General features: G+C 42.6%; 1 protein-coding gene across 1 annotated transcript in view; it reads right to left on the bottom strand.

Moving 5' to 3' along the window:
* Positions 1-16,540, bottom strand: part of GALNT9 (polypeptide N-acetylgalactosaminyltransferase 9) — a 114,364-nt gene that overhangs the window by 58,477 nt on the left and 39,347 nt on the right. The window contains exons 2-3 of the mRNA XM_087942946.1: positions 12,685-12,865; positions 490-656 (exon numbers count right to left, since the gene is read on the bottom strand). Of these exons, the coding sequence (XP_087799072.1) occupies positions 490-656; positions 12,685-12,865 (348 nt within the window). The remainder of the gene's footprint in view (positions 1-489; positions 657-12,684; positions 12,866-16,540) is intronic.

Below are 16,540 nucleotides of genomic sequence, written 5' to 3'. Positions count from 1 at the left end.
TGTGCGTGCACAGAGCTGCCAGAAGAAGGGAACAGCTATGGAACAAGGGTCGACTTGGGAGTAAAGCCATAGGTGGACGGTGAATGGCCCCTCCCATAGGGAATAAAAGAGGAGCAAAAGGGGAGTGGGGTTTTGCAGGAGACAATTAGTTCATTTGGGTGAAGACCTGTTCCTGCATTCTTGCCAAGTATTGTCTGCTACAGTGTGGCATCTGAAAGATATCAGCCTGGCAACTCTCCAAACCTGATAAAGGTTTGTAATTGGGAAATCTCTTGAAAGACTGTTAGCCGGGACTTTGCTGGAGTGGAATTCACTGTAAACTAAATAAAAAGGGTTTATCGGGACAAGGAGTCGCCTTCGTGCTGTTGTAGGTCAAAACAGTCTTTCTCTCTTTCCCCATCCCACCCGAAATGGCCTTCTCTCAGGATGGACCATGCAACTGGAGCACAAACCAGCAAGCTGGCATTGGGAACACTTGTGAACAGTTACCGTTGTCGCTGTTGTCGTCCACCAGAATGACCTCCTTGAGCAAGTGGGATGGCGTGTGATTCACAACGCTGTGAACTGAGCGTAGGATGACAGACAGGGCTTCATTTACAAAAATGAAGACCACCGAGACTTGAGGGAGGTCTTCGGGATAGGACATCTGTTTGCACCTGCGGAGAATAAAAAGAAGTCTAGGCATAAAAATAGGAATAATAAAACGTTTCATTTTGAATCGTATTTTATTCCAAGTCCATTTCAAATCGTATTTTATCAGAATAATTTCTGTCTGGGACCCTGAACTTTGATATGGCCCAAGGGCTAATCCATAAAGTGAATAATTAAAATAAATAAAATGCATATGAACAAAGGCACAGAATCAAAATCACGTGATGTATTAGTACCGCTTTATAAAGCCTTGTTAAGGCTACTCCTGGAATAGTGCATCCAGTTTTGGTCACACTACAAACAAAGATGTTGAGACTTTGGAAGAAGTGCAAAGAAGAGCAACTAAGATGATGAAGGAGCTGGAGACTAAAACATATGAAGAACGGTTTCAGGGCGTTACCCCAAAGAAAAGGGGGTCAGCCTGTTCTCGAAAGCACCCCCAAGGCAGGAGAAGAAACAATGGTTGAAAACTAATCAAGGAGAGAAGCAACCTGGAATTAAGGAGAAACTCCCTAACAGTGAGGACAATTAACCAGTGGAACAGAAGTTGCCTTCAGAAATCGTGGCAGCTCCATCCCTGGAGGCTTTTAAGAAGAGACTGGACAGCCACTTGTCTGGGATGGTATAGGTTCTCCTCCTTGAGCAAGGGGCTGGACTAGAAGACCTCCAAGGTCCCTTCCAGCTCCATTCTGATTCTGAATGTCTCCCGGTGAGGAACATCTTAGCTTCCTCCTTCCATGAGTCATCTCGACCACGCACGGCCATTCCTCTCCATCCTAGCCATCTCAGACGTGGCCTCTTTTGAAAGAAGAGGTCACTGTCCCTCCAGATATTGGCTGATAATCCTTCCCATCCGAGAGGATTGCGAGGAAGAAGTCAAAAGAAAATAGCCCTCGGGGTAACTGGGAATGTGCAACCCCTGGCTGGGATTGTGACAGTTTGATAGACCAGGTGAGCTTTTGATCGGATTCATCAAGGCCCTTTTCAACATTTCCTGCAACGGCACACCTCATGAAAGTAACACTCCGTCTCTCGCCCTTGCACAGAAATTAACATTAAAAATAACCGACACGCTCTCACAGGCAATTCCAGAGCCCAATTACCATAGCAATTACAGAGCCTGTTCTCTAAAATACGGCTAATGATCCCAGGGGAAATGAGTTTCTTTCCTCTTGTCAAATTCACTGACCTCCTCTCTCAACACTTCAACATAATGATCGTATTTTTTCCCCTTTTTTCTTTTCACCATTAGGTACTTCTCTTCAGGGGGGTGGGAAGACAGGAAGGGATGGAAGAGTACCAGGTACCCTGCAAAGGTGTTGAGAGCAGGATCCAAGAATTTATTCATTTTCCAATCACACAAGAGGAAAAAAAAAACAAAAGAGGAGAATGATCAACCATTGCAGTGCAGAGCTAATGAGCTAATGGAAAAGCTTGTGAACACCAGGAGATAGCAATAGCATTTAGACTTATATGCCGCTTCACTGTGCTGTATAGCCCTCCCTAAGTGGATTATAGAGTCAGCGTATTGCTGTTCTGACCCAAACCTTGTTCCAAGGAAACAAACACGAAACAGAGGTAACAGCAAAACCTTTTAATGATTCTTTATGAATTCCAATCCTTCTGGGTTAAAAGGCTGTTTGAAACTAATTGTCTCTGATAAGAACGAGCCTTGCCAAGGTGGTGCAAGGCTGCCAAGAACACTATATAAAGTTGCCAAGAAATATTTCAAACACAAAAAGTCTACAAACACAATCTAAGATAATCCGAATGTCCATAAGACTTGAGTGCAAAAAGTTCTTTGCTTCCTGCAAAGAACTCGGGTTTCTCAGCTGGCTTTTATCTCTTAAGGGAGGGGCCATTACCTTGCAGCCTTACTCCCGAGTCGTCCGTGCTGTCACAGCTGCTCTCTCCTTCGAGCAGCCCTGCGCGCACATGCACTTGGCACAGGCTCCTCGGGGACTTCTTCATCACTGCTGCCAGCCTCCACAATCTCTGAAGGCAGCATTCTACTCTCCGATAGTCCTGGCATCACACGCAGGCCCCTCATCTGAGTCCTCGCTCTCCGAGACCTCAGCCGTCCACACCTGTTGCCGTCGAACCGCAACACTTGCTCCCAACAAACTGGGCCCTTGTTTTACTGATCTCAGAAGGATGGAAGACTGAATCAACCTTGAGCCAGTGTGAATTGAACTGCCGAACTGCTGGCAGCCAGCAGTCAGCTGAAGTTGCCTACAGTACTGTATTCTAATCACTGTGCCACCGTGGCTCTAGTTGTATGTGTCAACTCTGAAGCTGGCCTGAATGAGGCCATCTTGGAGGCTTCAGTGTGTGCCACAATGGTGTTGAGGGGAATAGAGATAGCTGGGGTTTGGTAGCCAAAACAAAATAGTTTCCCCTGAGAACCAAGGACAAGATCCGTGGTGGCGCAGTGGTTAGAGTACAGTACTGCAGGCTACTTCTGCTGATTGCCAGCAGTTGGCAGTTCAAGTCCCACCAGTTCAAGGTTGACTCAGCCTTCCATCCTTCTGAGGGCTTTAAAAATAAGGACTCAGACTGTTGGGGGCAAGAGGCTGACTCTATAAACGGCTTAAAGAGGGCTATAAAAGCACTGTGAAGTGATATATAAGTCTAAGTGCTATTGAAAAGAGGAAGAGTGAAGGTTCCAAGCAACCAGACAACACCTTGATTGGACCATGTGACTAATTGTCTGGGAAAGGGGGGAGGTAATCTTTACTTTTAATTAGATGACAACCACGGGAACCTTTAGAGTCAGTTTTCACTGGTCTGTGCCAATATGATATATCCAATAAACTTGTGCTTTGAAGAACCTGCTCACCTCAGTTCTGTTTGCTATGGGTGTATTTTTTTGGAGCCCTGACAGTATGTCCATGGGAAGCAAAGGATGTAGGCTGTTTCCAACCTCCTAAAAGACTTCAAAGAGACAGAGAGATAACAGAATGACAGAGTTGGAAGGAACCTTGGAGACGTCTCCTAATCCTGTTCTGGCCTAGGCTTTCCCCAACAGCATGAAACTGACTCCTCGTCCCGATAAACCCCTTTTATTTAGTTTACAGTGAATTCCTCTCCAGCAAAATCCCGGCCAACAGTCTTTCAAGAGATTTCACTATTATAGACCTTATCAGACTTCGAGAGTTGCCAGGCCGATATCTTTCAGACGCCACACTGTAGCAGACAATACTTGGCAAGAATGCAGGAACAGGTCTTCACCCAAACGAACTCATTGTTTCCTGCAAAACCCCACTCCCCTTTCGCTCCTCTTTTATTCCCTATGGGAGGGGCCATTCACCATCCACCTATGGCTTTCCTCCCAAGTTGACCCTTGTTCCTTAGCTGTTCCCTTCTTCTGACAGCTCTGCACATGTGCACTCTGGGAACAGGCTCCAGCTGTTCTTCTGCCTCACTGATGTCCGAGTCTGAAAGCAGCTGATAACTGTCGGACTCCCTGGCCCCATCTCTGCCTCCGATGCAGAGCCCTTCCCCAGACTCCAGGACTGGCCCAATGTTTCTCCCCCCAACCTCCTCACTATCCAAATCTGCTTCCAGCTCTGCTGGCCGCTGGCGGGCCAGAACAAATCCAACCCCCTCCTCAAGCAGAAGAGCCTATCCCGTTTAGGACATAGGAGGATTGTCCCCAAAGCAGTGGGTTAGAATGGGAACCTAAGAAAGAAAAGAATTCAATTATTGCCAACCTGGTTTCATTTCATTCAGGTCCTATAAAAACATTTTGTCAACCAGGTTTCTCTTGAAGGACATCACATATATTTCACAGAGAGCCTTCTCTTCAATCACTGGTTTTTTTTAAAAAACAACAACCTAGCCATTGGAGAATGGTTCAACTCTGAAACCTTCTGCACCCAGGGAAGTTCAGGAATTGCCAATTATCAAGGCATAAAGGATTTATTTTAGAAACGGGGCAGTTGGGCACATTAGACATGAAACCAGCAGGAGGAACCTAAAGCTTGCCAAATTAGCTATGCAGACTGGGTCTAATGGCAATTAAAGTTCACCTGAAGAGCCCTTGATTGAATTAGCCATCGCTTTAGATCCATCTTCAAATTCTCTGATTGTAACGCAGCCTTCTTTCATCGGCATCCATAAGAAGCTTCGCAAAACTGAACACCGCACTAAAAATCATCCCTAATCTGGATGTGCGACCTCAGCAATTTTCTAAAGCAATTGTGCTTAAGATGTTTTTTTTCTTTCTTTCTCCTCTCGAGCATAATCCACCATTTTTTTTGGAGCTTGCTTTGAAAAAGTCGAAAGTCACATTTTGGAAAGGAAAGGAAATGTTATGAAAGCAGGTGAGAAATTTCTTGTAAATTCTGCTCTTAGTTGGGACGGGAAAGATTTTTTAAAAGCATGGTTTATTGAACTATCCTTGGAGTTGATGGCAGCTTGTTTCTGGCTTGGTTCTCCATTCTCTCTCTCTCTCTCTCTCTCTCTCTCTCTCTCTGTGTGTGTGTGTGTGTGTAGCAGATACAAATGGAGTAGAATCACAAATCATTAAGGCAAGGCTCTGGATTCAGTTATGACAACCAATCATATTTAAAATGGAGTTGTTTAAACCAACAACAAACCATAGTTTCAAATGAAGGTGTGCTACTACTAAATAAACTGTTTTCTCTCTCTCCTTGGTTTGGAGTTATATACTATGAAAACCAAACTTAGCCATATGAGTGTGTAGACTTCAGCATTGGGTTCTGTCCTATAACAGGCTTAAACTGAATTAATCTGTTTTATGGGTCCATACATTAACTTGAGCCCTTGAGCAAACAGACCAAGTTCACTCAATGTCCTCAACACAAAAATCATGCAAAGAGGGGAAAGAAACAAACGCTCCCCATCCTAACTAACTTTCACACAAACCAAGATCACTATGTGTAAATGGCAGGGTTTTTAATCTACCCTAATTGGATGAGTTGTGAGCTGTTTGGAGGCATAGTAGTGAAGACTCCCACTTGGAGGGTTGAGTGTTCAATCCTAGGCAGTGACTGATGTTTCAGGGCGTAAAGAGAAAATATCTGCTGTGAACTCCACATAGGCATTGGGAAGGACATCTGGCTGGCAAATGCTCAGCTCCATCCAGGCACCCCAACTCTGGTCCGAATTAAGAGCTTACAGTCATCAAAAGGGAGTCTTAGTTAGATGGGCTGTTTGATTTTTGATTTGCTTTCCTTTTTTAATTTTATTTTAATTTTATTTATTTTGTCAAGCATGTATTAGATAACAGATATCAGTATAAACATGATTATGAATACATGAAATGAATATGAATAAAAGGGAACATTTGGACAGGGACGGTAGGCACATTGGTGCACTTATGCACGCCCCCTTAAAGACCTCTTAGGAATGGGGTGAGGTCAACAGTAGACAGTCTAAGGTTAAAGTTTTTGGGGTTTGGGGAAGAAACCACAGAGTCAGGTAGAGCATTCCAGGCTGAAGTCGTATTTCCTGCAGTTGAGTTTGGCACAGTTTACCCTGAATTTGTATCTATTGTGTGCTTGTATACTGTTGTGGTTGAAGCTGAAATAGTCATTGATGGGTAGGACATTACAACGGATAATTTTGTGTATTATGCTTAGGTTGGACAGAAGGCGGCGTGGTTCAAAGTTGTCTAAACCTAAATTTTCAAGTCTGGTGGCGTAAGGTATTCTGTTGTGAGTGGAGGACTCTTCTTGTGAAATATCTCTGGACTTTCTCGACTGTATTAATATCCAATATGCAGTGCGGGTTCCAGACAGATGAGCTGTATTCAAAAATTGGTCTAGCAAATATATTGTATGCTCTAGTTAGTAGTACAATATTACTGGAGAAAAAGCTACGCAGGATCCTTAATGTTTAATCTGACAGTGGAGAAGACCTTAGCTGTCCATGGCTGATCTGCATGGTGTACAAAGTAGGACATGAATTGTGGACTAAGCAAAGACAGAAAAGACTTCCCCCCCCCAAGATGGAGATTAAGAAGGTGGAGGGTTAGGGGACAGGGAGGGGGTTGGTTGAGAAGATATTGCTACCATGCAGAGAAATTAATATTTTAGGCACCTCAATTTTCAGGTCTTATATATAATTTACTCAGCAGGTCACTCCTGCTTGGTAAGCTGAATCGTGCAGAAAAAGTCCAAACCCAAACTTATAGGAAAAGAAAAAAAGAAAAGAAAAGAACCACTGCCTTGCAATTTTGTAAGAAATGCTGTTGAAAGGAAAATTGCTAGAACCACTTGTCCCTAGAATATAGCGCAGGGGGTAATTTTCTGATGGTTTCTGGGACAGGCAGTCACTTAAACTCAGGGATGCTACCAATGAAAGCACCTATCAGAATCCGACAACAGGCATACCCCAGGCATATCGTTCAAGCAATTCAGGAAGTTATCGATCTATACTTGAGACACCATATTCTGGTGCCCACCGAATCCAAATGGAATATCCCAATACTGCCCATCTCAAAGGGGGACAGTAGGTTTAGGCCAGTTCAAGACCTCGGGGTCATGAATTTGGCCACTGTAACCATCCATCTGGCGGTCCCAAATCCATATGTCATTTTAGGCTTGATTCCTGCAGACTGCCAGGTGGTTCTCAGTCATAGACTTAAAAGATGCTTTCTTTACAATACCTATACACGAAAGCAGTCAACACTTATTTGCATTTGAGTGGGAAAGCCCTTTAACTGGCCGTTTAAATGAAGCAGAATGGAAAGTTACCAGAAAAGTATTCTCATAATTAGCAGAAGTTTCCTAGCAAATATTATGGAAGTTGCTTAATACAATATTGTGTAGACCACGAAATTACTGAACCAAAGAACTAGACATGTTCCAGTAAACAAGGGTGGGTATGGAAAATAACGGAGGGTGTAAGATAAGTACGCATATGCTGAATTGCGTAAAATGACTAATTAGATTTACTTCTCCTTTCTATAATACATATGATATGGTATAGCTTGATAAGAGAAACGCCCTGGGCTAGGCTAAGGCTGTGAGATGTATAAAAGTGACACCTCAGGAAGAGCCGGGGGTTCAGAATCTGCCATGCTAATGCTCTGAACCTTTTGCGCAAATAAACCTGTATTCTCCTACCCTTCGTGGTCTTGTGTCCTGATTTGGAAACAGGATCTGCTGCAACAATAGGTCAGAGCATAATAAGAAACACGGAAATATAAAACTTATTATTCCGTCAAACAAATATTTCTTCACAAAAAGCCAAACACTTCAGGCACTGGGAAATGCAAGCAATTATCTTTGAAACAATAAAGGACACAATTTCTCTACATCAGTGTTTCATCTTCCTTCCAAAATGATGATGGCCAGCTAAGCTCTATAAAACTACGCCTGCTTTCAGCAGAAAAGGCCCATTGAATTCAATAAGAATGGTTTCTAAGTAAGGGTCTTTAAGTCTCTGGAAGTAGCAACCTCTAGTACAGTTTTTCCAGGGTCACAAGCCACAGTAAGTCCTGGTTAGTGCTTGGATAGAGATCTTCTGGAATTACCAGAACTGTAAAACGGATTGCAAAATGAAAAGAATCTCCTGAGATGGAAACTGTGACAAACCACTTCCATCAACAGTAGAGCGCTTCAAATTTCTAGGTTCTATCATATCTCAAGACCTAAAATGGACACCTAACATCAAAAATGTCATCAAAAAAGCACAACAAAGAATGTTCTTCTGCGCCAACTCAGAAAATTCAAACTTCCAAAGGAGCTGCTGATCCAGTTCTACAGAGGTTATTATTGAGTCTGTCATCTACCCCTCTATAACTGTCAGGGTTGGTTCTGCAGCCCAACAAGACAGACACAGACTTCAGAGAGTAATTAGGACTGCAGAAAAAACAATGGCTACCAACCTGCCTTCCATCCAGGACCTGTACGCTGCATGAGTCAAAAAGAGGGCAGTGAAAATGTCTACAGACCCTTCACATCCTGGACATAAATTGTTTCAACTCTTACCCTCAAAACGCTGCTATAGGGCACTGCACACCAGAACAACTAGACCCAAGGACAATGGCAAGACAGGACAGCACTCACTTAACTAACGTCTCCCTTGGCAACAGAAATTTTGGGCTCAGTTGTGGTCATAAGTCAAAGACTAACTATCCGACTTGTGTCAATGTTCTTCCTAGTCTCTTCTTATTTTCCACTTCAATGGATGGATTTTACTTGGAAAATTATATCTCAACCTTTAGCAAAACACGAAAAACAAAACTATTTTTGGCGACAGGTCCATTCCAGAAGAAATTCAGGCCTATTTCTCAAGTGTTTATAGCCTTGCCTTGAGAACATTATCTATGCAGTAGATTTCTGACTTTTTGGTCATTTATTTTCAGATTTTGTGTGTGTGTATGTGTCTGTCTGTCTGTCTGTCTGCTTTTATAATGATACTTTCAGGCCCAATTAAAGTAACAAACTCAATGCCGATGGAATGGTAGCTCCTTAAAAATATGCAGATTAGAATGTTCCCAAAAAAAGCTTTGAAATAGTGTAAATTTTCCAGGTCAACTGTTATGCATTCTCTTTCAAAAATCATTTCATTGCTTTGGTGATTCTGTTCCATTAAAATAGAGATGGAGCTTAATATAGCTCACAGTGCAATCCTATGCATGTCTCAGAATTCAAGTCTGACGATTTTCAGGTTTTTCATGAGAAAGTCCCACAAAAATTTCATATAAACAGTCACTACCTGTAATTAAAAACCGAGGCTGCTAATTAATCATTTGCTGGTATGAAGAGCACAGTGGTTATTTTTTCCTCATTTTGGGACCAATTTTCTTAGCTGGATTTGAGACCACTGGTTGTAATCAAGGAACTTGGATGCTTCATTTTGTGCCACTAAAATATGAATCCCCTAAATGGCAAACCAACAGCTTTGCAATTTGGCTGTGTTCTTGCTCTCTCTTTCAAATTTCTCAGATGCTTCAAGAAAAATGGAAGATTATTCTAATTGGTTTGTTGCACAATCAGCCAGATGTTCAGATTGGATTTGACATTTTTTTCCACCTATTGAATCCTTTCCAAGGACCTTGGATAGGCAGATGTTGAAATATCATGATTATTATTTTTTCTTCTTCTTCTTCTTCTTCTTCTTCTTCTTCTTCTTCTTCTTCTTCTTCTTCTTCTTCTTCTTCTTCTTCTTCTTCTTCTTCTTCTTCTTCTTCTTCTTCTTCTTCTTCTTCTTCTTCTTCTCCTTCTCCTTCTCCTTCTCCTCCTCCTCCTCCTCCTCCTCCTCCTCCTCCTCCTCCTCCTCCTCCTCCTCCTCCTCCTCCTCCATCCCCACCTTCAAAAAGAATCAATACAACACCTATGAAGTCAGTTGAACCTTGAGAAAGCAGAAGGGGAAAATGTTTTCAAAGAACTGAGTTCTCCTTCGCTTTCCCCAGCTTGGGTGAAAATTAAACCTACAACTCATAAGATCCATTGGATTCCAACATCAATGAGGGATCGAGCACTTTTTGAATCTCGCGTTTGGATTTCGAATAAAGGCTATCGTTCAGTTTTGGGTTTTGTTTCTTTTTAGCATTCTATCGAATTTTCGTTTGCCCATTATCTCTCTGTTATTCCCCCAGGGCTGCTGGTAGTAATTAAGATCTACATTGCACCCTTTTGTGATATAATTAAACTCAATGTTTAATTAGGAAGCCTAGCCAGGGCCCAACGAAGAGAAATCAATTTTGTATCTAATGGGCCAAGCAAAGATGAGGGAAACATACAGGAAATCTTGAAACGGCATCAAAAATTAGCTGAAAGCTTTTGACATTTGCACGAATCGAACCTCACTGTGAAATTCTGCTTACTGAGGCTTTGCATCCCCTTTTGTATTTTGGAAGTTAATTATCGGGTCAAAAGGTGTGTTGTTGTTGTTTTTAAACTAGGACAATTTAGCTAACTTCCCAGGTCACCCAGCAGCTCAGAATTAGACAGTTACAATAGTAGTAAGGAACATTTTTTTGCTTAACTCCAGGTAGACCTTGACTAACAACCGTTCATTTAGTGCAGTGGTGGCTAACCAGGGGTGGGATTCTTCCAGTTCGCACCTATTTGCAAGAACCGGTTGTTAACATTCTAAGCAGTTTGGATAACCAAACTGTTCGAAGAAATTACTGGGCTAATCCTGTAAGGAAGGCAGGAAGGAAACATTCTGGTGTTGCTTACAGAAACTGCCTCTCCATTAACCCTTATTACATTCTTGGCAGGACTAGACTTCCTGTCTCAGGAACTTCTCTGGAGTTTTTTTCTCCTCCTTTGCTGGTACTTTGCTTGTGTGGAGTGACCATTCAAAGCTACAGTGGCACTGACAAAAGTGACTTATGACCATTTTTCACACTTACGACTGTTGCAGCATCCCCACAGTCATGAGAGGCCAGGCGAGGAGATGCGTGCCTCGATGTGAGTGATATTGAGTTGGCCATGCCCAACCAATAACATGACCACCAAGCCATGTCCACCCAGTCACATGGCCACCAAACCACGCCCACCACCTAAGCCACACCCACAGAACCGGTTGTTAAAAAATTTGAATCCCACCCCTGTGGCTAACCTTTTTGGGCTCTCGTGCCGATAATGGCGCACACGCTTGCCTGCTCGTGCTCATGTGCCATCACTCAGAAGGCAATGCGTGCACCCCCCCCCCCTCAGGCCTCCTGTGCATGCGTGTGCGACCTCCCCATGCACGCCGAGTGCTTCTGCACATGCGCGAGTGTGTTTTCCGCACTGCCACGCCCCTGCACATGCACACCAGATACCCGAAAAATCAGCTGTTGGGTGGGCAGTGCGCACACATTTGTAGTACACCTCTTCTGGGCGAGCGCTCACATGCTGGCAGTAATGGCTCTGCATGCCATTAGTTCACTACCATGGATTTAGTGACTGTCTGAAGTTACAACGGCACTGGAAAAGTTTTTCACACTTACAACCAGGGGTGGGATTTCTTTCCTGATTTTTTATTCCTGTTGGGCATTCATGTCTCACTTTGTAATAATATTTCTCTGCACCTCACTTCAAGTGAGGATAAACATTTGTGATGGTTGCCAAATTGAGACCTACTCATTCTGGAAAGGTGGGCAGACCAAGCCATGTATGACAGGTGTTGGTTTATTTTTTATTTTTTGGAAACAAAGACTGCTATCTTTTAAAGGAGGGTCATGAGTTTTATGTTTTCAAAAGACAGCATGAGGCAAATTAGTGTAAAACAAACAAAAAAAGCATTGGGGGGAATTTGCAAAACCGTAGAGTTACATGAAAGCTATGAATATTAGGAAGAGCTGCATGGGGAAACTTGCAATATCAACATTAAAACTGGCCATGCTTGATCTACTGTACAGCTGCTAAGGACAGCTGCTAAGTTTGGGTCTAAAGAAGACTTGAGATTTGTCTTAGTGAGATTAGTAAGACTACACCTAGAATAGTGCATCCAGTTTTGGTCACCACATTACGGAATAAAAAGATGTTGAGACTGTTTTGCCATGAGGAATATTGTAAAGGCATGAAAAAATCAGGGCCACCCATTGGCACTTGTCGATGGAATTCAAGAGGGGTTGGACTTAGAGCATTTGTGGGAATGTAAGGACTCCAGGTTGATTCCTCTCTTGACTCCAACTCTAGGCTCTGCCATTCTTTTCCCTAGAAGGGTGTGGGAATCAGCTTGGGAGACAGAAGGAAAAGCCGCAGCCAAGGCAACGATCGGATAAAAAGCACCTTAGCCCACAGAAATAACACGGGGCTGTTCAGAAGGAACCATCCGTAGTTTCTTAGTTTATAATCCAAGAAACCAACCATGCCCTTGTAAATAGAAATGGGAATGCAAAAGAACAAAAGAAAGGCAGAAAACAGTGTGAAACAAACGAGAAAAACAAGAATCTTAACAATGTCATACAGATGATAGTTGTTCAGTATATTCATATATTCGTATGCTAGAAATTATAATTTCCCGGTCTATAATTCATTCAACTTTTAGGATCCATGCAAAACAAGCATAGGAAAAAGAGTAATTTTCTCCAGTGGCTGGTCAGGTAGAGAACTTACTTACTTTTTGGGTCTATAGTCTGGAATAGATCTGTCCAAGGAAATTCGATCGCTCAGTTGCGCATTATAACCATATTCTTCGTATTTCGTTTCAGATTCATGGCTGTCATCTCTCAGTGTGGCAGCCATTCCTCCTTGGCCCAAACCTCCTGGGCCTTCAACTAATCCCATTGGCTTGGCTAGACCTGGGAAGAAAAAGAAGGAAATACAGGTGCACTCAGTTTGGAAAATCAGGGGAGTGGGTCAGAGATATAGTGTTAAGCGCAGAGTAAGTCAGGAAGCCCAGGCAGTTGAAATGGACATAAAGGTTTATGGCAAGCTTAAGCTCTCTACAAGAATCTGAACTACCCTGTTTCTCCAACAATACGGCCTCCCCCAATAGGAAGTCCCAGCATGTTTTATAGGCATGAAATGAAATTAAGCCCCTCCCCCCAAATTAAGGCCTATATTAAAACATGTGAAATGGGGGGGGGGGGCTTGCCATTAGGAAGTACTTTTGTTTCACACCCGGATATGGTTCTGCCTGTATTGACCCCGATACGAAGTGCCCCACCAACGCCGAGGTCAACATCCAAGCCATCGCCGCCCGCCCACCCGAAGATGCAAGGGGGGGGGGGAATTAAGTCACCCCCCAAAAAGATGGCCTAGCCATTTTTTCGGGGCTCAAAAAAAAGTAAGACCCGGCCTTATTATATGAGAAACACGGTACTAATGGCCAAAGCAAACTGGGGGTAGAGAAAAATCAATGCAATTCAAGATGGGCTGGACTTAGATCTCTTAGAAGTGCAAAGGGACTCGAGACTGATGATATGCTTGATTCCCCCCTCCTTGGGCCCAGCCTAGTCATCTCCTACATGGATGGATGGATGGATGGATAGATAGACAGATGATAGGTAGGTAGCTAGGTAGCTAGGTAGGTAGGTAGGTAGATAGATAAACAGACAGTCAAGAACTTGAAACCAGAGCCCAGGCAATTTAAATGAATATATAGGTTTATTGTATGCTAACACTCTCTACAAGAATCAGAACTACTAACGGTCAAAGTAAATTGGTGGTAGATAAGAGTCAATTAAAATTCTAGGTGGGTTCACTTAGATCTCTTATAGGCATGAAGGAACTCGAGACTGATGATGTATTTGACCCCTCCCTCGGGCTCACCTTGGTCATCTCCAACACATAAATAGTCCAATTGGAGCCCCCACCCTTTCTGTTGTCCCATCCCAGGAGAAACTTCATGTAAGCCAAAACTGCAAACGTCTCTGGCTGGAAATCAATTTCACTCCATAGATGGATAAAAATGTCAAATTCAGTCTTAATATCTGTCTGACTGTACAACGAACCATAATAAAGACACACTCTCTCTCTCTTGTGGATCTTAGAACTGCTAATTGAATAAATCAAGGTTTTTTTGTCATTGTAGGAAGAAACATGGTGTCCAATGCCCATCACTCCTAAGTACCTGTCTATGGATATTGTCAGTCATCCAGGTCATGGTTGTCCCAAAGGTGCTTTTCCAAGAGGCAATTGGACTTTCTTGTTTTTCTTTGAAGACGTTGCGGAGAAGCTTCTTGGATGAGAAGCAAGATGTCTTCAAGGAAAAACAAAGGAAGTCCAGTTACGTCTTGGTTGGGAACTCCTAAGTATTAATAATTGCTTACTTCGTGACATCGATCTTCACACAGATTCAGAAATCCTCCCCAGGTTCCCCAACTAGATCCTGGAATGCATAAAGAGGGAGACACCGGGGAGACAGGAGAGCAGTCTTCCAATATTTGAGGGGCTGCCACAGAGAGGAGGAAGGGGTCAAGCTATTTTCCAAGGCACCTGAAGGCCAGACAAGGAACAATGGATGGAAACTGAACAAGGAGAGATTCAACCTGGAAATAAGGAGGAATTTTTTTGACAGGGAGAACAATCAACCCATGGAACAGAAGTTGCCTTTGGAAATTGTGGGAGCTTCATCACTTGAGACTGTCAGAAATGGTGTAGGGTCTCCTGCTTGGGCGGGGGGTTGGACTAGATCAGTGGTTCTTAACCTGGATGATATTGCCTCCCAGGGGGTGATTTCGTTTTTCAGGGGGGCGATGGAACAAAAAGGGGCGACACAGGGACGAAGGAATGGAAGTGGGTTGATATGGGGGTGATGGAGCGAGAAGTTTTGGGGACACTTTTGAGACTTTTTTTCGTACAGTGAACCGCTGTATATCTGTCGTACGAAAACATCAGATCGCTCGCTATTAGTGGATTGAACTGTGTTTTAAAATGTTCCTCCAGCTAGCTTCAGTACAGAATGCCAGACATGTGACTACGCATCGCTCATCCTCCATGCATGTTGCGCAGCAACCTCTATCACTCTACCCATTAAATTTGTCGCTCTGATTCTTGTTGCTTTCCTTCTGTAAAAATTTTCTTTGTGTCTTTTTAACCCTTTTTACAGTCTGCATGAATATATATTTTCCTCCAATCTTAATTTAGTTTCAGAGTTTTCGTCTTGAAATTCTTAGTTCCTGCATCGCGGTTTGTTCTTATGCCCTTTTTATATTTCCTTTTGCGCCTTAAAATTCACTTGTAATTAAATCATTAAATGTTACTGGTTTTTTTCCGGGCATTTCATTTTCTTGCAGTTGAATTTTGTTTTCAGTGGTCTTGAATAAGTGTCTTGAATAATAAATAAGATAATAATGAAATACATGTGTCACGAAGTTTAGGAGTAAAGTGATGGGTGGCATCAGAATTTTTCACACAGTTGAGATATGGGAAAAAGACTAGAAATCAATTATTTGCATCGATATGTCCTGATGACAATTTTAAAGAAAACAAAAAACGTGTTTACATACATTGAAGAATTATTTCCTTGTGTTGTGATTGAGAGGTTATGTTGGGGGAGGGAGGGGGCGATGATAACTTCCTCAATGGCTCAAGGGGGCGATTCTTTCAAAAAGGTTAAGAACCACTGGACTAGATGACCTAGAATAGAATTCTTTATTGGCCAAGTGTGATTGGACACACAAGGAATTTGTCTTTCGTGCATGTGATCTCAGTGTACATAAGAAAAAATGAAATACATTCATCAAGAATCATAAGATACAAAACTTAGTGATAGTCATAGGTTACTATAAGCAATCAAATCATACATAGGTTACTAATACGCAACCAAAACATACTAGAAAACAAGTAAAACAATATAAATTGTAAAGATACAAGCAACAAGGTTATAGTCATAAGTGGGAAGAGATAGGTAATAGGAAGGATGAGAAGAATAACAGTAATACAATCTTACTAAGTATTTTGATAGTGATATGGGAGTTAGTTGTTTAGCAGAGTGATGGCGTTCGGGGGGAAAACTGTCCTTGTGTCTAGTTGTTCTGCTGTGCAGTGCTCTCTAGTGTCATTTTGAGGATAGGAGTTGAAACAGTTTATATCCAGGATGTGAGGGGTCCGTAGATATTTTCACAGCCCTCTTTTTGACTCGTGCAGCATACAGGTCCTCCATGGAAGGCAGGTTGGTAGCCATTGTTTTTTTCTGCAGTTCTAATTATCCATTGAAGTCTGTGTCTGTCTTGTTTGGTTGCAGAGCCAAACCAGACAGTTATAGAGGTGCAGATGACAGACTCAATAATTCCTCTGTAGAATTGGATCAGCAGCTCTTTGGGCAGTTTGAGTTTTTTGAGCTGGCACAGGAAAAACATTCTTTGTTGTGCTTTTTTATTACATTTCTGATATCAGGTGTCCATTTTAAGTCCTGAGGTATGAAAGAACCTAGAAACTTGAAGGTCTCTACTGTTGATACTGTCTTGTCTAGTATTGTAAGAGGTGGTAGTATAGGAGGGTTTCTCCTAAAATCTACCACCATTTCTACG

This window comes from Notechis scutatus, chromosome 13, assembly GCF_049901735.1.
Source record: "Notechis scutatus isolate UNSWTSFEM ecotype Mainland chromosome 13, rNotScu1.2, whole genome shotgun sequence".
In the NCBI taxonomy this organism is placed as follows: Eukaryota; Metazoa; Chordata; class Lepidosauria; order Squamata; family Elapidae; genus Notechis; species Notechis scutatus.
This window is presented reverse-complemented; position numbering and strand designations above follow the sequence as displayed.